The 15,905-nt window shown below is 41.1% G+C and overlaps 2 protein-coding genes across 2 annotated transcripts; one reads left to right on the top strand and one right to left on the bottom strand.

Annotated features, from left to right (window-relative positions):
- On the bottom strand, positions 1 to 3,804 carry dscc1 (DNA replication and sister chromatid cohesion 1). The gene is made up of 9 exons (XM_069693252.1): positions 3,477 to 3,804; positions 2,750 to 2,918; positions 2,206 to 2,340; positions 1,757 to 1,847; positions 1,460 to 1,598; positions 1,212 to 1,264; positions 943 to 1,097; positions 565 to 713; positions 1 to 416 (listed from the first exon to the last, which is right to left on the bottom strand). The coding sequence occupies exons 1-9, from the start codon at positions 3,644 to 3,646 to the stop codon at positions 305 to 307; spliced, it is 1,173 nt and encodes a 390-aa protein (XP_069549353.1). The 5' UTR covers positions 3,647 to 3,804; the 3' UTR covers positions 1 to 304.
- A 273-nt stretch (positions 3,805 to 4,077) lies between these two features.
- Positions 4,078 to 13,783, top strand: mrpl13 (mitochondrial ribosomal protein L13). Its single transcript, XM_069693254.1, has 7 exons — positions 4,078 to 4,176; positions 5,229 to 5,352; positions 5,754 to 5,847; positions 6,386 to 6,446; positions 7,864 to 7,950; positions 9,215 to 9,336; positions 12,869 to 13,783. The coding sequence occupies exons 1-7, from the start codon at positions 4,150 to 4,152 to the stop codon at positions 12,891 to 12,893; spliced, it is 540 nt and encodes a 179-aa protein (XP_069549355.1). The 5' UTR covers positions 4,078 to 4,149; the 3' UTR covers positions 12,894 to 13,783.
- The last annotated feature ends 2,122 nt before the right edge of the window (positions 13,784 to 15,905 follow it).

Below are 15,905 nucleotides of genomic sequence, written 5' to 3' on the forward strand. Positions count from 1 at the left end.
AATTATTATTTTATATTTATTTGAATATTTTTTATTACATGTATAACTTTTTTAACAGACAAAATAAAAACTGAAGTACAAATCCAGTTTGACTACAGTCAACCTATATCTGTACTAACCACTTAACATTTGAATGTCAAGTGGTTTATTTTTCATAAACAATTGCTGAATGATGATTCATAACTTCAATGCCAACAGGTATTTGTAGTAAATTGATTTTGACTGTGTCTTGGTTGAAAAAGTGAAAATAAACATAAACACATACATCTCCAAACGTAAATTCCTCGCTTGATGTTGGACATGTTCATGTAGCTACAGGTCTTCTTGAGTTGAAAACTTTAATCCCATTTTGCAGTGAAGATCGAGCGTATTTGGTGAGGAGGGCTCCGGTGGTCTGTTTCTCTCCACACAGGTCTCTGGATGAGGAGAAGATGGAGGAGGTGGAGCATTGCAAATTAGAATGAGTCAGAACACTTATCTATATGCTACAAATTAGGTCATTCAGAGGTTAATATTTTATTTTCATTAAATGTCATGATCATTTCCCAAGTGGCTAACACTAACTGAATGTACGGTGTGATGTCCTCCTCTGTCCATTTCTCTCGGAGGATGAAGAGGTGGTTGAAGCGCTCCACCGTGTCCTCTGGGAGATCCTCCACGCGCAGCAGGCAGATGGTCTCGGGACGGGAGGTGCGATCCACCAGCGCGACGCTCTGCAAGATTTACAACGAGTCAGGAAACAAAACTTTGGAAACTAATTCTTCAAATCCAACAAAGTGCGAACAGCCTTGCAAAAAGAACCAGACAACAATTACATAAAAACTAAAGAGGATTCAGGGGGATTTTATGGATGGGTAAGAGTTAGTTAATTAATTTTTTTTGCATTAAACTGTATCAAAATGTAACTCCACCAGCTCTCTTCTGCTCAGACTGCAGTTTCACCTTTAGCTGGTCCAGCCGTGTGCTCATGCCCTCTGGGACGCTCTGCTGCCAGACCTCCTGAAACTCCCTCAGATTGAACTTGACAGCGTTTTGCAGCAGCATTAGTGCCATAGCCCGACACACTTTATCCTCATGCAACGCATAAAAAACTTCATCTGTACAGAGGAAGGAGGACATAGATATTTTAGTGCCGAGCAGTGTAATATTTCACTATTAAGTTTACTTATGAAATCAGTTGAATTTTCTCAAATCATTAGTTTTTTTTTTACCATTTTCAATAGATCGTTTCCCATAGGAGTTCAAACAGTGCTCGATCATCTCTCTGTGAATAAGAAAAAGAATATAATCATTGCAATGTGGCTGTGTATCTACCATATTTAAAAACATCCTTTTAAATAACCTTTTAACAGATGCTCAGAAAGTCACTATAACCCCTGCTCATGTCAATTCAAAATCCAGTCTAAAATATGAACATTTTGCTTTCCTTTTGTCCTTTTGTTCACATGTATTGACTTACCTGGGCTCCAGTGGGCCCAGCTCGTCCAGACTGGTCTGAAGAGGAACCTTGTTGAAGGACCACGACTCGGAATCCACCAGCTGAGCCACATGACCGAGCAGCTTCATCTCATAGTCAAAGTCCAGCACACGCCAGAAGCCTGGATGGAAGAAAGATTCTCTCTAAACAGCTGGTATGGATCTTTTTTTTTTTTTTTAATCATTTACATTAGTAAATAAATTAAACTTAAACAATACATGCACATGTTATTTCAGAAATTACAGAATAAAAAAAATCAAAAAAAAAATCACTGTTTACCATCTATCTGACAGGCATGGATGGCCTCTAAGTGGGTCTTTATCTCCTCTTCACTGGCCTGAATCCTCTCCAGCAGGTCCAGCATTGTGTACTGGCAACAGAGCAAACCACTTATTAGCAGGTACAATAACATTCAGAAGACAGATAGAAACTGTCTGTACAGATATAGATACAGAAGCTCTATATTCGTTCACCAGCTGTATTACATGATACACAAATATTTCACTGACAGATATTTTATTTGCAATAATCAAATGTTTCAGCATGAAAACGTCTCTCATTAAGTCGTGTTTAGGTTGTAATCGAAATTGATGTACCATCTGACTAATCAATAACCTCCATGGTGAGAGGTGGTGCTCTGGGTAAAAGAGTTAGGACTAATTTAATAGTAATTTCGCTGGTCTGCCTACACTGGGATGACACCGTGTAATTGGAATATATATATTCACCCTGTTCTCTGTATTCTCGTCCTGCCCGTGTAATGCAGGTCCTTCATAAGGATTCTCCAATAAAAGCTTCTTCAGTTTCTTCAGTTTTGGCCGCTGTTTCCTCAGTTCCCAGTAGCTGTTACAAAATCCCCAGATCTACAACAGAAGAAGAAGATTGCGATTAATTCGAAACCTACACGTGTGAATCAAAACCTTCTGAGACTGTTCTGGTTGTGCACAAACTGAGTGCAACACCGTGATGTGATGTGCGAGGGGAAGCTATAAGCTCGGTGTGTAAGTATTCCAAGTTACGTCACCTGATCAACACCATCACCTGCATTTTTGTGACCACCGGTCTGTGAGCATCATAACTTGAACTACTTGCTCACAAAGGTTATAGCTTCCCCCTGCTCCGAGTACGTCACCATGCTGCGCACCATTTGCACATATCAGGAACAGTCTGGAAACCTTTTTAATCACCCCTCGTATGTCGTTTATGTTTGTGTGTTACAGCATAACCAGCTCATCGGCTGAAAGAAGGCTCCTGGGTGTGTGATTTCCGTACCTGACTGTGCACCACATGAGAGCTGTCCTGGCTGTCGGTGAGTTGGTCTGGTGTTCTGCATCCTGGTAGAAACAGCAGCAGGTTGGATGTGTCAGCTATTTTTAGCTCATAGGTCTTGTCGCCAGTACAGACCACTGCACGCTCATCTGTATCACCCCGGATTACTAGACTGGTAACAAGGGAAAGAAGAATTCGTACTTATACTGGATCACTTATGTTTATATTTACATGTACATGTACATACATCCTGCTCTTCATGCATGGTGTACCAGTTTAATTACCTTCAGCCCTGTATATGATTAGTGTTAAACAAGAAACAGTAACACAGAAATAATGAGTTGATTAATTGATTGGTATTAATTGGTATATCATAACTATAAATTGACAAAAGCATGCCCCCAAAAAAACTGTCAATGCCAAATATGGACTGGTTTGATGTTATTAAACAGGGGAAATTATTGTTGTCTTTGTTGCATGTCATTGTCAATTAAAAACCACAGGTCTTTATCAGATAAAACTAAAGTTTGAAAAAGTCACATTGAATTCTGGGGAACCTGTGCAGAATATTATTTGATACTCCTATTATTTAAGTTTTTCAATAATCACACGTATAGCTAATCAATCATGAAACTAAGCAGACCTTGTGAACAGAAACAGGACATCAATGCTTCCTTTGAGTCGGTCTGTTCAGTACAAACACAGACTCACTTTAGTTCACACACGTTACCTTTGGCCAGCTTCGATGTGTCTGCACAGTGTGTCGTCAAGCTCCATCAGGCAGTAGTCGGCAGACGAGACGTTTTCCCCGAAGGACAGGCAGTGGATTGTTTGCTGTAGATCTTCCTCCTTCAGCTTGGCGATCTGCAGAGTGGCCTGCACCTCCTCTAAACTTCTCATCTTCGGTCCGACGAGCGGGAAGGTTTTGAAGAATGAACCACAAACTGTCCTTTTGCTAATGAATACAATTATTCGTAACTGTTGTTACTGTGTTTTGTCAAATTTACCCGCTCTCTTTCTGTCGCGGGAAGGAAGTGAGGTAACTCCGTCTAGATGTGACGGCAAAATACCACCGGGTGGAAACTATTATTCGACAGCGTTAAAAAAATAAAAAATACAACGTAATTATCTTTGATAAGTTATTTGAAACTTGTCGTTGGGATCTACTATAACTTTACATAGACACACGTGAATTATACTACAACTTGTCGTTGAGATCTACAATCAATTTACATAGACAGAAGTGCATTATACCACATGACCAAATACAGATGAACCTGTAACATACACGGTAGGAACAGTAAAGTCTCAAATCTTGTTTTAACCGAACCCAATTAACAAGCGGACCTGTAACTCGCGTTGAGGGTCAAACATGTTGAGGATGTGCTGCTAGCGACATCAAAATGTCAAGTTTCTCCAGATCTGCCCAGGTAACATGACACGTCGTACGTTACATTAGCTTTTGTCTTTCGTTTTTAAGTCACCATTTGAACGTGATGTTGGTTTAACGAGACGGGAAAGTATTCAGTCGGACTGTTAGCAACGCGTTGCTAACAGCTACTATTATGACGTCATTACCTTTAAGAAGCAATATAACCTTAAATAAAATTTTTTTTTTATCTTCAATTAACTTTTAGCCGGAATAATTAAATAAACACGTCCGAGCATGAAGTATTGTTTTGCGTAATCTTAAGAACTATTTATCGAGTTTTTCTATGAAATCATTTCAACACGTTGTGTGTGCGTGTTCTCAAAAGATGGAGGAAATGACGGCGCAGTTGGAGAAAAGCTTTTGCCTCCAGCCGCCTCCTGTTTTTTTTTCACATTACCTTGGACACGACATGATAAATATTGCATTGGAAATGTTGTTTTAAAAAAACAAAACAAAAAAACAAGTTGATGATGATGATTCAAACCTGATTAAATACACTTGAACAAATACGCAGGTATCTGAGAACATTGTCGTGTTTGTGTCTAATCAACTGCTGTGTGGAGACATCTAATTCTTCACATGGTTAATGTTCAGATTGCAGAGAAATGGGATCGACAGCAGTTTGTTTTATTGGTAATGCATTGTGTAAATAAGTGTAAGCTGTCAGTTCTTGATAATTATTTGGGGTTTATTTGTGTTAAGTAGTGGGCTTTAGTCGCATGTCCACGGTGTCAGGGTAATGGGGTCAACAACTACGTTAACACATTTAAAAAAAATATTCCCATTAATACAAATATTCTGTTTATCCGATGAGTCGTTTTAGTTTAGAAACACATTGCCACGTTTTCTCTTTTTTTTTTTTATTTTTTATTTTTTTACTCTTAATAATGCCTCTGCTACAGTGAAACATGACATTTACAATGTGTGCTTTTCCTACTGTGACATATATCTTCTGTGAAAAATGTTTGCATTTCCTCATCCTGTTAAACCTGCGTTGGTTCTGTGCCTGTCAGTTTATGTACTCCATTCTTTCTCCTTTCCTTCTCTCAGCAATGGGCGACCTTCGCCCGCTCCTGGTTCCTGATTGATGCCAGGATGCAGCCGCCTGGCAAGATCGCCTCTATGTGCTCTGTTAGATTACAGGGGAAACACAAACCTATCTACCATGCACTGAGTGAGTAGGAACTGTTTAAAGTCAGAAGTACATTTCCAACTTTAACATAATCCTTCCTCTCTGTATAAACTACAGTTTTTCCTGTTGCGAAACCACAACCCATCTTTAGTCAAGGATGTTGCAGTGTGAAACGGCCACACGACGGCAGTAGAGGACAAACTATAAAAGTGTTTGCTTCCTTTGCACCAATACTTTAAAAAAAGTTATATTCTGGTAATACTATGTGTTTATATTAAGATTTATCTTTGTTGGCTTCATAAACTAGCATCTGTTTTCAGAATATATTGATTTGTAGACCAGCAGTGTGTGTCCTTGTCTGTCTCTGGTAAAATAGAGTATATCTACTTAAGTTTTTGTCATAACGACAAGTCTGAAAACAAACCTCTTGAATGTCTTCACAGGTGACTGTGGTGACCACGTAGTAATAATAAACACCAGACACATAGCTTTCTCTGGGAACAAATGGGAGCAAAAAGTCTACTCATCACACACGGGGTAAGTGACACCATAATCCCACATTTCCTGTCTCCTTTTCTTTGTTGTGTCCAATTTGTCTTTGCTCTTCAGTGCCTATGAACCTCTTGGAAACTGTTACAAGAAAGATAAAGACATGGTGTGTCAGTAGCTTGTTGTGTTGTATTTTTATCGTGGAGTCACAGATTTGTGACGGTAAACTGCTGGGAACCAATAACAGTTTTTTTCTGTATATTTTCTGCATGTACATTAGATACGGACATTAGTGGTTATATTTCTCCTTGCTTCCAGTATGACACTTTAAAAGAACACAGAGTTTTGCCTTTGGTGATCTAATATTCTGTGGCTGCTCGAAAGGAATTAGGATTCATTATCCGTCTCCTACAAGAGGCTGATACATTGTTTAAAGGAGAACAGATATTTTATGAGAAATGTCAGCTTGTTTGGTGTATGTATGTTTTGATATTTTTCTGTATCTAATACCTGAGAGTGGCAAAATGACTAGCTTTAGTTTGTTATGCAGAAGAAGGACTGATTTAGCTTTGTATTTTTTCTAAAGGTATCCCGGTGGATTCAAACAACTCACAGCTGCCCAGCTCCACCAAAAGGACCCAAAGGCTGTAAGTGTTTCCACGCACTGTTTTGCTTCTTTTTTTTATTATTATTATTATTAGTGAGAGAGAATTTTTAAATCCTTGAAATGCCACTGCCACATACTGTACCTTACACCTTGGATTTTTGTTATACTGAATGTGTGATTTAAGCCGCGGTCATGAAGAGATTAATACAGTTTCTATGTGTGCCGTGCAGACAAGGTGTTTCCTGATTTGACACTTATCCCCTTCTTCGTGTGTGCCGTTGGTGCATATTAATGTGAAGTGCAGGGAAGTGGGATTAAGCAGCACTGGATTTGTGATGGTGGTGTTTGGTGTGTTCGGAGACTCGGTGTGTCAATTCAAGGATAATCCCCGCGGTTTTGCTTGTGTTGCATATTCATGGTTTCAGGGTTACGGACTCTTCTGTTGTGTTAAAGGAAGAGTGGAGCCTGTTGTGACAGCCTTTTACATAAACAGTGATGATTACATTCAGAGCTTTACGTGACCTACATACTGTACTTGACAAACCAATTGGACTCCTCTGTTATTTAACAACAGGGTTTTGACAAAAGAGAGAGAAGAAACTCATGAGCTCAAAGGAGACACTACAGTCTGTCCTGTTTGTTATTGTCAACAAAGTAGAACAAAACAAGGAATTTAACAAGGAATTTACATCTTCCATTAACACTAATACATAATAAAGTCAACAAGTTTGTGCCATACAGAAAAATACTATTTAAAGAAAAGGAAAGAAAAGGAAAAAGAAAATGAAACCAAACATGGATTAAATCTGAACCTGAAAACAATCCCAAACCATTGCTGAGATTTCTCCTGTTCGAGTAACGTTTGAGTTAAAACAACGTGTTGTAAGAAGTCGTGTATTCTGTTTCAACTCTACACAACATAGCAAGAGTTTGTAGAAATTTTACCGCATGAAGCTTGTGTGGCCCGATAAAAAATACCTTCATTTTCCGTTGCCATGTGGGGACCACTAGAAGTTAGTGAATGACCTGTACTGGTCTCCAGCCTGCTGTTTACTAAGCCATGAGAAACATCTACTCTACTGCACTTGGCTCTGCAACTGCTGCAGGTTTCAGTCCAGCCGATGACCACAGACGTGTGTCCTGATGGAGATTTAGTTAAAATGAAGTTTGGAGGGTTGGCGAGCAAAGAGGGGGAAATGGAACTGGACAGATTAGTGATTTGTTGGCACTGCACTCTGTCCAACATCTCTCTCCAATGTTTCAGTGCAGTTACTCAGTCCAGTAACTCGGTCCAAGTTGAATTCACATGTACAACAAGCCTCCCATTGAGAGACACGGTTGCATTTCAGAGGCAAATAGAAGGAAAAAACGTGGAGAAAGTGTCTCAGGTTGCCATAGACACAGGAATCAGTTAGTTGATTGTGTGTCATCCTTTTCAATGTGCTTCCTCTTTCCAGATTGTGAAGTTAGCGGTTTACGGCATGCTGCCTCGGAATCTGCCCCGGCGCACCATGATGCAGCGATTACACATCTTTCCTGAAGACGTAAGTTCTGTTTCACCTCATATCTCTGAACCTTAATTATTCTGGTTTAATAAGGACAAGAAGAAAAAGGGCACATTATGAGAAGGGGTGCAACTGGTCCACTCATGTTGCAGATACTGTTTCACCTTTACAGTTAATGTCAGTTAATCAATATAGAATTAATATAGACACGACAGAGTAGTAGTTGTTTTCTTTCATCCATATTTTCCCACTGGTTTTGAGGTTTTCCCATAAGCACTTTTACTCTTTCTCAGGCTTGTATGAATTGATGCTGCACTTATCTGTAGGTTTATATGAACAGTGGATCATTAGGTGGGAACGATGGGCATTTTATGCAAAAATTCCATTTGATATTTACAGGAAACTATTCTACCGGCTTTCCTGTGTTTGGCTCCCAAACGACTGCATAGCTGTGGTAGACTTATGATATACCAGCTTTACCTGTCAGAGTTTGCACTGCACCTCATTTGTGTTTAAATTGTTTTTGAAGGAGTTTGTTGAACGGTTGTTCAAGCTATCTGACCAAGTTAGTGACTAGATGGTGAACATAGTGGAGCATTTACGGTTTAATAGACGGATACCTACCTCACGAGTTGGTGAAGACCAAAAACAGAGCTAAAAGCAAGTATAATAATAATTTTGACAGGTTTAAAATGAGCGGCAGCACACATGACAGCTTCTGAAATTAATTCAAACAAAAAAAACTTTTGGCAGGCTGTTGATTGACCTGTCTAACTATTACCTGGATGTAATTGCTACCATTGTGAGAGCAATATCATTAATTCCAAGCAGAATAGAGCAGATGTTTGAATTGTAATACAGGAGCTGTGTGGTGTCAGACTTTATTTTGGTCCTGACCCGATATTCACCATCAGAATAAATAGTGTGAAGTGTGCATCACTAATTACTTGCAGATAGGTGTTGTAAATTGTCTGCAGTGGCGTCTGTTAGTCAGAACAGTTCAGACAGTGTCTTGTAAGGTTTTGTATTTTTAATCACTGGTCTTGTCTGAACTATTTTCCTGCTCTTTAAATGAACCTGTAGGCACATGTCCTGCTGTAATAAATATTTATGAGACTGATGCCACTGGAGAGTCTCAAGTCTTTAAGAAGAATATCTGATCCTCCTCTTTGGTGTAAATGGTCCTTTCTTCTCTCACTTGTGTCACCTCCTTAAAATTCTTTTCCCACTTCCTATCGCCTTCCTTTTTTCTTTTTGAATTTCTATAATGTCTTCCATATCTCCTCCATCCACCCCTCTCTAGGAGCTGCCAGATGACATTCGAGCCAACCTGACAGAAGAGCTTCCTCAGCCCAGAGAGATCCCCAAGAAACTCAGCGAGTACAGCCAAGTGGAGAGAGACGCCTTCCCCAGGCTGTGGACGCCGTATGTAGAAACACACACAGACATTCTGCACTGAAACACAACAATGCTTGCCGAAATGCAGACACTATACACTATACACAGTACACAGTACACGTGCAGGTTTTACTGTCTATAAATGCAAAATGCAAAAAAACTCAAATCAGGAGCAGCCAAAATAAAAAATTAATTCCTTTTATACTGAAGTCAGTGACCTGCTTATGAAATTACAAACTTGAACGTTTATGGTGCCAACCACCAACTTCTACTTTCATCTCTAAAGTCTAATCTGTCTGTGTGTTTACCTCACTTGGGAGTCATTCCCTCATCTTTTTGTCCTTGGCGGGTGCTAGATTGGATCAGCCAGAGGAACGCTCTCAACTGTACGCTGCTGCGATTGCTTATTTCACTGTCAGTCAGCTGGTCCCTAACCTTAACCCTCCCACAATGTAACCACTAATCACAAGCAGAGCCTCCCTCCCCCTGATCCCGTCTAGTACAGGCGTTCTCCCTCTGAGGAAATTCTCTCTGAGACACACTCACATTTTAGTGTCTTGTGTTGGTGAGGACGAGCCAGAAGGGGGTGATGTTGAACCGAGTACCATCTCACAGTGCTTCTTATGTACAATAACCAAGCTGCTCTGTGATACAGCAGTTGTAGCGTCAGTGGTTGACTTGCTCTAATTGTTTGTAACACAGCTGTTGGTCACGTGGTTATATCGGTAAAAATGATGAGTTTACGTTTGGGATTTTGCATTGAAAAGAAATGGAGATTTAAAAATCTGTGGAAACTGCTCTTCATTCGATTGTTGTTAACTTTTGAACGTGACTTTAGAGGCGAGGCGCGGTAGGTGGTGTCTCTCCGACCATTAACCAGTGCAGTACAATATTTATGTCTATGAGTATGGCGCAGGGGAGGATGTTTCTGTGGACTCGCTCGCTCGCTCGCTGCCTCGTTCTGCTCCGACCTCGTCAGCAGTCCGAGCGCTCTGTATTGTTTTCATGGTCTTACCAAGCAACGCGTGCAGAAATAGAGCCAATTCAGTAGCATGCCAGCCCTTTCTGTGGCCAGTTTGACTCTGTCACTTTCCCCTCACGCAGGAAAAAATAAGATGCAACATTTTTCATTGTAACTACAAACACGTGTGGCTGTGGTGTGAATGACTGTCGGCCAGCTAGGAGCTGTCATTATGTGACATGAGGCACAGAGAACAGGGACTGACTGTTGGACGGACAGACACTTGATTCATAGAGAGAGACTCCATGAGGAGCCTGCTCCTTTGTGAACTACTACATACATGAGCTTTTGTCCCGAAGCTGATTTGCAAGTTAGTGTGTGTGTGTGTGTGTGCGCTTTCTTAAAAAGTTTAATAAATGAAGGTTCATCGTACTGTAACCGGTGGCCTTCAGAATTCTCCCGGTCCTCGGTGCGATGCCAAAACAAAAATATTTGGATGTCACAAACACACATAGACAAAAGTCAGCTTTTTTTTCCATCACTTCCCAACTGTCTAGATATACAAGGTTTCTCCGCAAGACCAGAGAGGGAGAGCATCTGTTACTCGGCATAATCATATTCATGGCTTTTCTGAGTCAAGTATTTTCTGGGTGGAGATTAGACTGACATTGTGACCCGCCATTTTGCCGGCATGTTAATGTCGTGCCGTTGCATTTCTCCAGCCTCACCTGCACTGAACATCATTCTGACGGGTTAACTGAGTGCGCTCTCTCTTCACCTGCTCAGCGTCAGCCTTGGCATCCATTAATCCATCAATCCCTCCGTTCGCTCGTCTTCCAGCTGCTTACCCAGGTCAGGGTCGCTGCTCTTCATCCACAGGAGCAGTCGCACCCAGGTGGTCTTTCTTTTAACCACTCAGCGGTGAAAATGCAAAAGTTTGGACTCACCAGGTTGTTGTGAATAGTTCACAGAGAGACTAAATTAATTACTTAGTCAACTTAGTATTGGCTTAAAATGAGTACCACTTGGGTCAATACAGTAAGTTCCATGACATAAGGGCATAACATTTAAATCTTCTTATTTCTACTGCAACCATCAATTAAAGGTAAAAAAAACTAAATTGTCTCTTCTGATATCTACTCATGCAGCTAGTTTGTTTTGGATTTGTCTCGGCTTTCCGATATCAGCAGTACAATGGGGGGTGAATGGAAATTTTGTTATGGGCCTCACTGCCTATTAAAGATCCCATTTAGTAAAATTCAACAGCGGTGTGTCCAGAAAAAAATTTCTGCTTTCATTTCAAGTGCATTCAATTGCAGAAGTAGTCCCGATGAAAACTGTTTTAGTGTTCCTGTGCAGCAGAAGTGACACTACTTCTGGAAATAATGCTGCTTTTAAATAATTATATTTAAATGCTGTGTGCACCACAAATAAAATGCCATTCATCGCCACTGTGTTAGGGTCGCGACACAAATCCCAGACTCTCGAAACCTTGTTGAGTAAAAACTGAATCTGCATGGTTAGTTATCAAAAGAGGCAATTGACATAATATGTTGTTGTAATTTGGGTGGACTGACCCTTTTACCGTTTTACACACAGCAAACACATTTAAACAAAACAACCCACATTAATCGACAACATAGACTGAATATCTGTTTTAAGTGGGAAAACAAGAGAATGAAATTAAACTTACTGTTACTGTTGTTTGTGTCACGCGCAGCACGTGCAGCAAGTCGGTACTGCGTTCAGCATTGCTGTCGCAGTGTGTGTGTCCGAGGTGATAAATGAGCCACTTCTTATTGTTTACTGGTTCAATCTGCTCAACCAATCAGCTTGTGTGCTGAGGCCGGTCGGTGTGCGGCCGTCAAGGTCAAACTAACCCTGGTTTATTTAAGAGATGAGCCTTAGCCTAGTTAATATTCACTCACGCACTGTCTTACTCATTTTACTAATCAAATGTGTGTGTGTGTGTGTGTGTGTGTGTGTGTGTGTGTGTGTGTGTGTCAGGAGAGATGGGGTTGAGGTCACAAAGGGCGATTCAATCGTTACCCTTTATTAAACACATAGTTAATATTCTCTCAGAAAAACCTTGGAGCAGAGGCGAGCGATTATTATTAGATATGCGCTCCCCCTCCACCTCTGTACAACACACACGCACACACACACACACACACACACACACACACACACACACACACACACACACACACACACACACACACACACACACACACACACACACACACACACACACACACACTGATCACATAAACAAGTGCTCAGACATAGAAAATTGACCACATAGGCATACTGCTGTAGTTGATAGCAGAGCTATTACATTTGATGATATTTTTCCTATTTTGTATCAAAATCTATACAGCATGCACTGATAAAATCTGCTGCAACCTCTGCTTGAAATTAAAGGGGGAAAAACACAAAGAGAAGATGCTGTGTCTGAACTCATTTTGAAAAAAATAATAAACAAAAAAGATAAGATCTGCCCAGTTTCTCAGCTGTCACTTTCTACCTATGTTTTTCCTTGTAATCAGTTATTTTTGCCTCCCCATACTAATGTGCTGCCTTGTGTTTTCTCCGCAGACCCGAAGACTACAAGATAAAATGAAATCGAGGTGCCCAACGTGACCAAAGCAAGAAAGTTTTCTATTAACGCAAAACAGGATCCCCAATTACAATTTGAATTATGTGACTTGTCAAAGTATCATATGCAAGAGGCAATAAAAAAAACTTCCAACTCTGCTCCTGTTGCACGTGATTGGACCTTAGCACCGTGATGTGCATGAAGGGGGAAACTATAACCTTTGTGAGTAAGTGTTCCAAGTTACGTTGCTTAATCTACATCAGTATCTAAATTACATACTATTTTGTGACCACTGGTATGTGCGCAATTGCGACGTCACGTCGTGGTGCTGCGTTCCAGTGTCGAGCAACAGCAGCAGCCTCAGAAATTTTTGATCGCCCCTCGTATGTCAGTGGTCAGACAGACTTTAAAGTATTTAAATACACAAAAACTGTTAATTCAGCCGATTCATCCCAAACCGGCATCACCTGGATTTAAAGCACTAACGTAGATGCTGACACCATCAGCACCAGCTCCATCCGGCTCTTTTGTGGGGATGTACTCAGGACGTCTGCCTCGACACGACCTCAGCAGACCTGAATTATCCAGGAACAGCTTGAAATTTCACCATGTGACTCGGCTCTGATCAGAGAATATCAGATTCTGCGGGTTCTTACTGATTATGCAGCCATGAAATGATCAGATCTGGTCCACAAAAATGACATCTGCTAGAGCTGATCCTGCCTTTGAAGGTTTGTGGGTCCACAGTTAAACCAATTAAAATGTTGCTATGACAGCAGTTGGTTCCATCAGTAACCTCTCCCTTGAAAATGTTAACTTTGGTCAAGACTTTTTGTGTTTCCGTAGTGTTTTCACAGTACAAGTCAGTCCTGTTTAAGTGAATTGTAAAATAGGCTAATAAACAATTTAATGAAGCTCTTCTTGTCAAGTGGCCTTTTTACGTAAATGTTGTAAAAGCTAGTTATTTAACCTTTTTGTGTTCAACAAATGACCTAAAACTCAATTTTGTAGTCTCATTACAGATTTATTGGTTATAAAAGCAAACAAAATAGAAAATAAATAAGTTCATATTGTTCTAAAGGGGTGTGGTGGTGAGACACATTGCTTATTAAAGCTGCTCACGTTTGACACTTTAAAACTAGACCAGGGCCAGCTCACGGCTAAACTTTTAGGGCTTGTTTTTTCAGGCTGCAGCGCAGGAGGGGGAAAAGTCCTTATTGATTTCACAGAGAGGCAGCAGACTTTTTTTTAATAATAATAACTGGCTTCAGGTCTCATTCCAGCAGGAGGTCAGAGGTCAACCAGTGAGCAAACAGCATCCACAGTGAGCGGGCCTGAATTTGCATAAGAAAAATTAAACAAAGTGGGGCAGCAACACAAGACGTAAACAACACATTTGTTTTTTTAAAACCCAGAACAGATCTCGTCCGTCTTTGTGATGAGAAAATGAAATATCGCAGGACAAAATTTAATGGTTGCCAACATTTCAAAGAAAACGATGATGTAAAAAGTGATCATGTTTCCACAGTGTTCAGGGATTATAACAGAAGTTTGATGCATCTGCTTCTGCATTTCATGAAGGGATTAATTTGTAACAGTTCAGCTGAAAACACTGGTGAAGAGAATCAAAGTCAACACAATACCGAACGGGGAAATCACTTTTCAATACTCCTTTAAAAAGACAGCGTGGAAGCGAATCACGAGTCATCATTTTTTTTTTTAAAAAGCAGCCTGTACAAATGTTGAAAGCTCTTCGGTCGTGATGATTTGAACGGTAAAATAATCAAGCTCGTTACAACCAAAACAGGATGCACGTGTCCAGTTACACACTCAGTGATCGGCTCAAAGAAGACATGCGGCTTCACACAGAAAGAAGGGTTCAGTCCTGAAATCAGCTGAGATGGGAAGGAACAGGTCTTAACTTTACACTACCACGGGACGATGCTAACATAGATCAGGCACTTTTCGGACCTCCCTTTTACAGAGATATGGTACAAGAGTCCACAGAGCTATATACATTGTTTCACCTGGTGGGGCAACCCACCGCAGACACAGGGAGGGGGGGGGGGTCTCACCACAGTTTTCAAATGAGCGGCTATGTGCATATCAGTGTGTGATTTGTTTGCATGTGTCAGTATCTGTGTGTGTTGTGGTGTGCAGGGCTCAAGCACTTTAGGTGAAGTCCGTCCTTCCTCTAAAGTCCTCCCTCATCGCTCTCCTCCATGACAGCGACATCACGCGATGACCTCCTGGAGACGCCCGGTGACCTCAGCTCCACGTCCTCAGAGTGGGTGGGGTTTGAGCGGTAACCATGGCGTCCGTAAGCCAACTGAGAAGGCTGTTGTGGGTGGTACTGAGGGGGGTAACCACGGTAATAGGGGTCCTGCTCTTCCTCCTCCTCCTCCTCCTCCTCCTCCTCTTCGTCCCCTCCTTGGTCGTTGTTGTACGCCACTGCAGCAGGGTCGTACGGCTGATTGTACGGCTGGTCGTAGGGCCGGTAGCCGCCGTGAGGCAGACGTTGGACTGGGGTGGTGGGAATATTTAGGATCAGTTGGGGTGGATGCTTCTGGATCACCACAGCGAACATAAAGCCACCGCTACAGTGAGGTTAAGGCCGGCTTTGGGGACTGCTAACATGTTAAGTACACCCACCACTTAAAATGAACATGGAGAAAGTAGTGTGGTATTAAAAGGTTACAAAACAAGCTGAAGGGGCCCTTGAACAGAAGCACAGCAGGAATGTGAGGCATGCACAGATTGAGATGTAGCTTTACAGCAGGATTCAATGATTTTAAGCAGTTAACTTTTCTCATTTCCTTGATGTTGAAATGAGTTCTCTGGGACCGCGCAAGCAGATTTGGGACTCAAGACAGAGTTTAAACGACCGGGTTAATGAGAAGGTGGTTTAATGAAACTGAAGAAAAATTTACTTTCTACCCCGTACGGCCCAGATGAGATATTTTTTCCAGAAATGAAAAAGATCACATTACATTAGGGGTAGAAATATTTCCTGCCCATCTTATAGTGCGTGAGATG

This window comes from Brachyistius frenatus, unplaced genomic scaffold, assembly GCF_029030835.1.
Source record: "Brachyistius frenatus isolate BFR_SWC_R1_liver_20210118 unplaced genomic scaffold, ASM2903083v1 Contig_14, whole genome shotgun sequence".
Classification (NCBI taxonomy): domain Eukaryota; kingdom Metazoa; phylum Chordata; class Actinopteri; family Embiotocidae; genus Brachyistius; species Brachyistius frenatus.

Bases quoted from the DNA above. Each gene is read 5' to 3' on its own strand.
- dscc1 (XM_069693252.1), bottom strand. From the start codon at position 3,646: ATGAGAAGTTTAGAGGAGGTGCAGGCCACTCTGCAGATCGCCAAGCTG. The intron at 1,848-2,205 runs GTGAATATATAT...CTCTGTTGCCAG, and splicing joins ACGAGAATACAGAGAACAGG to TACACAATGCTGGACCTGCT. The intron at 714-942 runs GTGAAACTGCAG...TAAATCTTGCAG, and splicing joins CACGGCTGGACCAGCTAAAG to AGCGTCGCGCTGGTGGATCG.
- mrpl13 (XM_069693254.1), top strand. From the start codon at position 4,150: ATGTCAAGTTTCTCCAGATCTGCCCAG. The intron at 5,848-6,385 runs GTAAGTGACACC...TTTTTTCTAAAG, and splicing joins GTCTACTCATCACACACGGG to GTATCCCGGTGGATTCAAAC. The intron at 6,447-7,863 runs GTAAGTGTTTCC...TCCTCTTTCCAG, and splicing joins ACCAAAAGGACCCAAAGGCT to ATTGTGAAGTTAGCGGTTTA.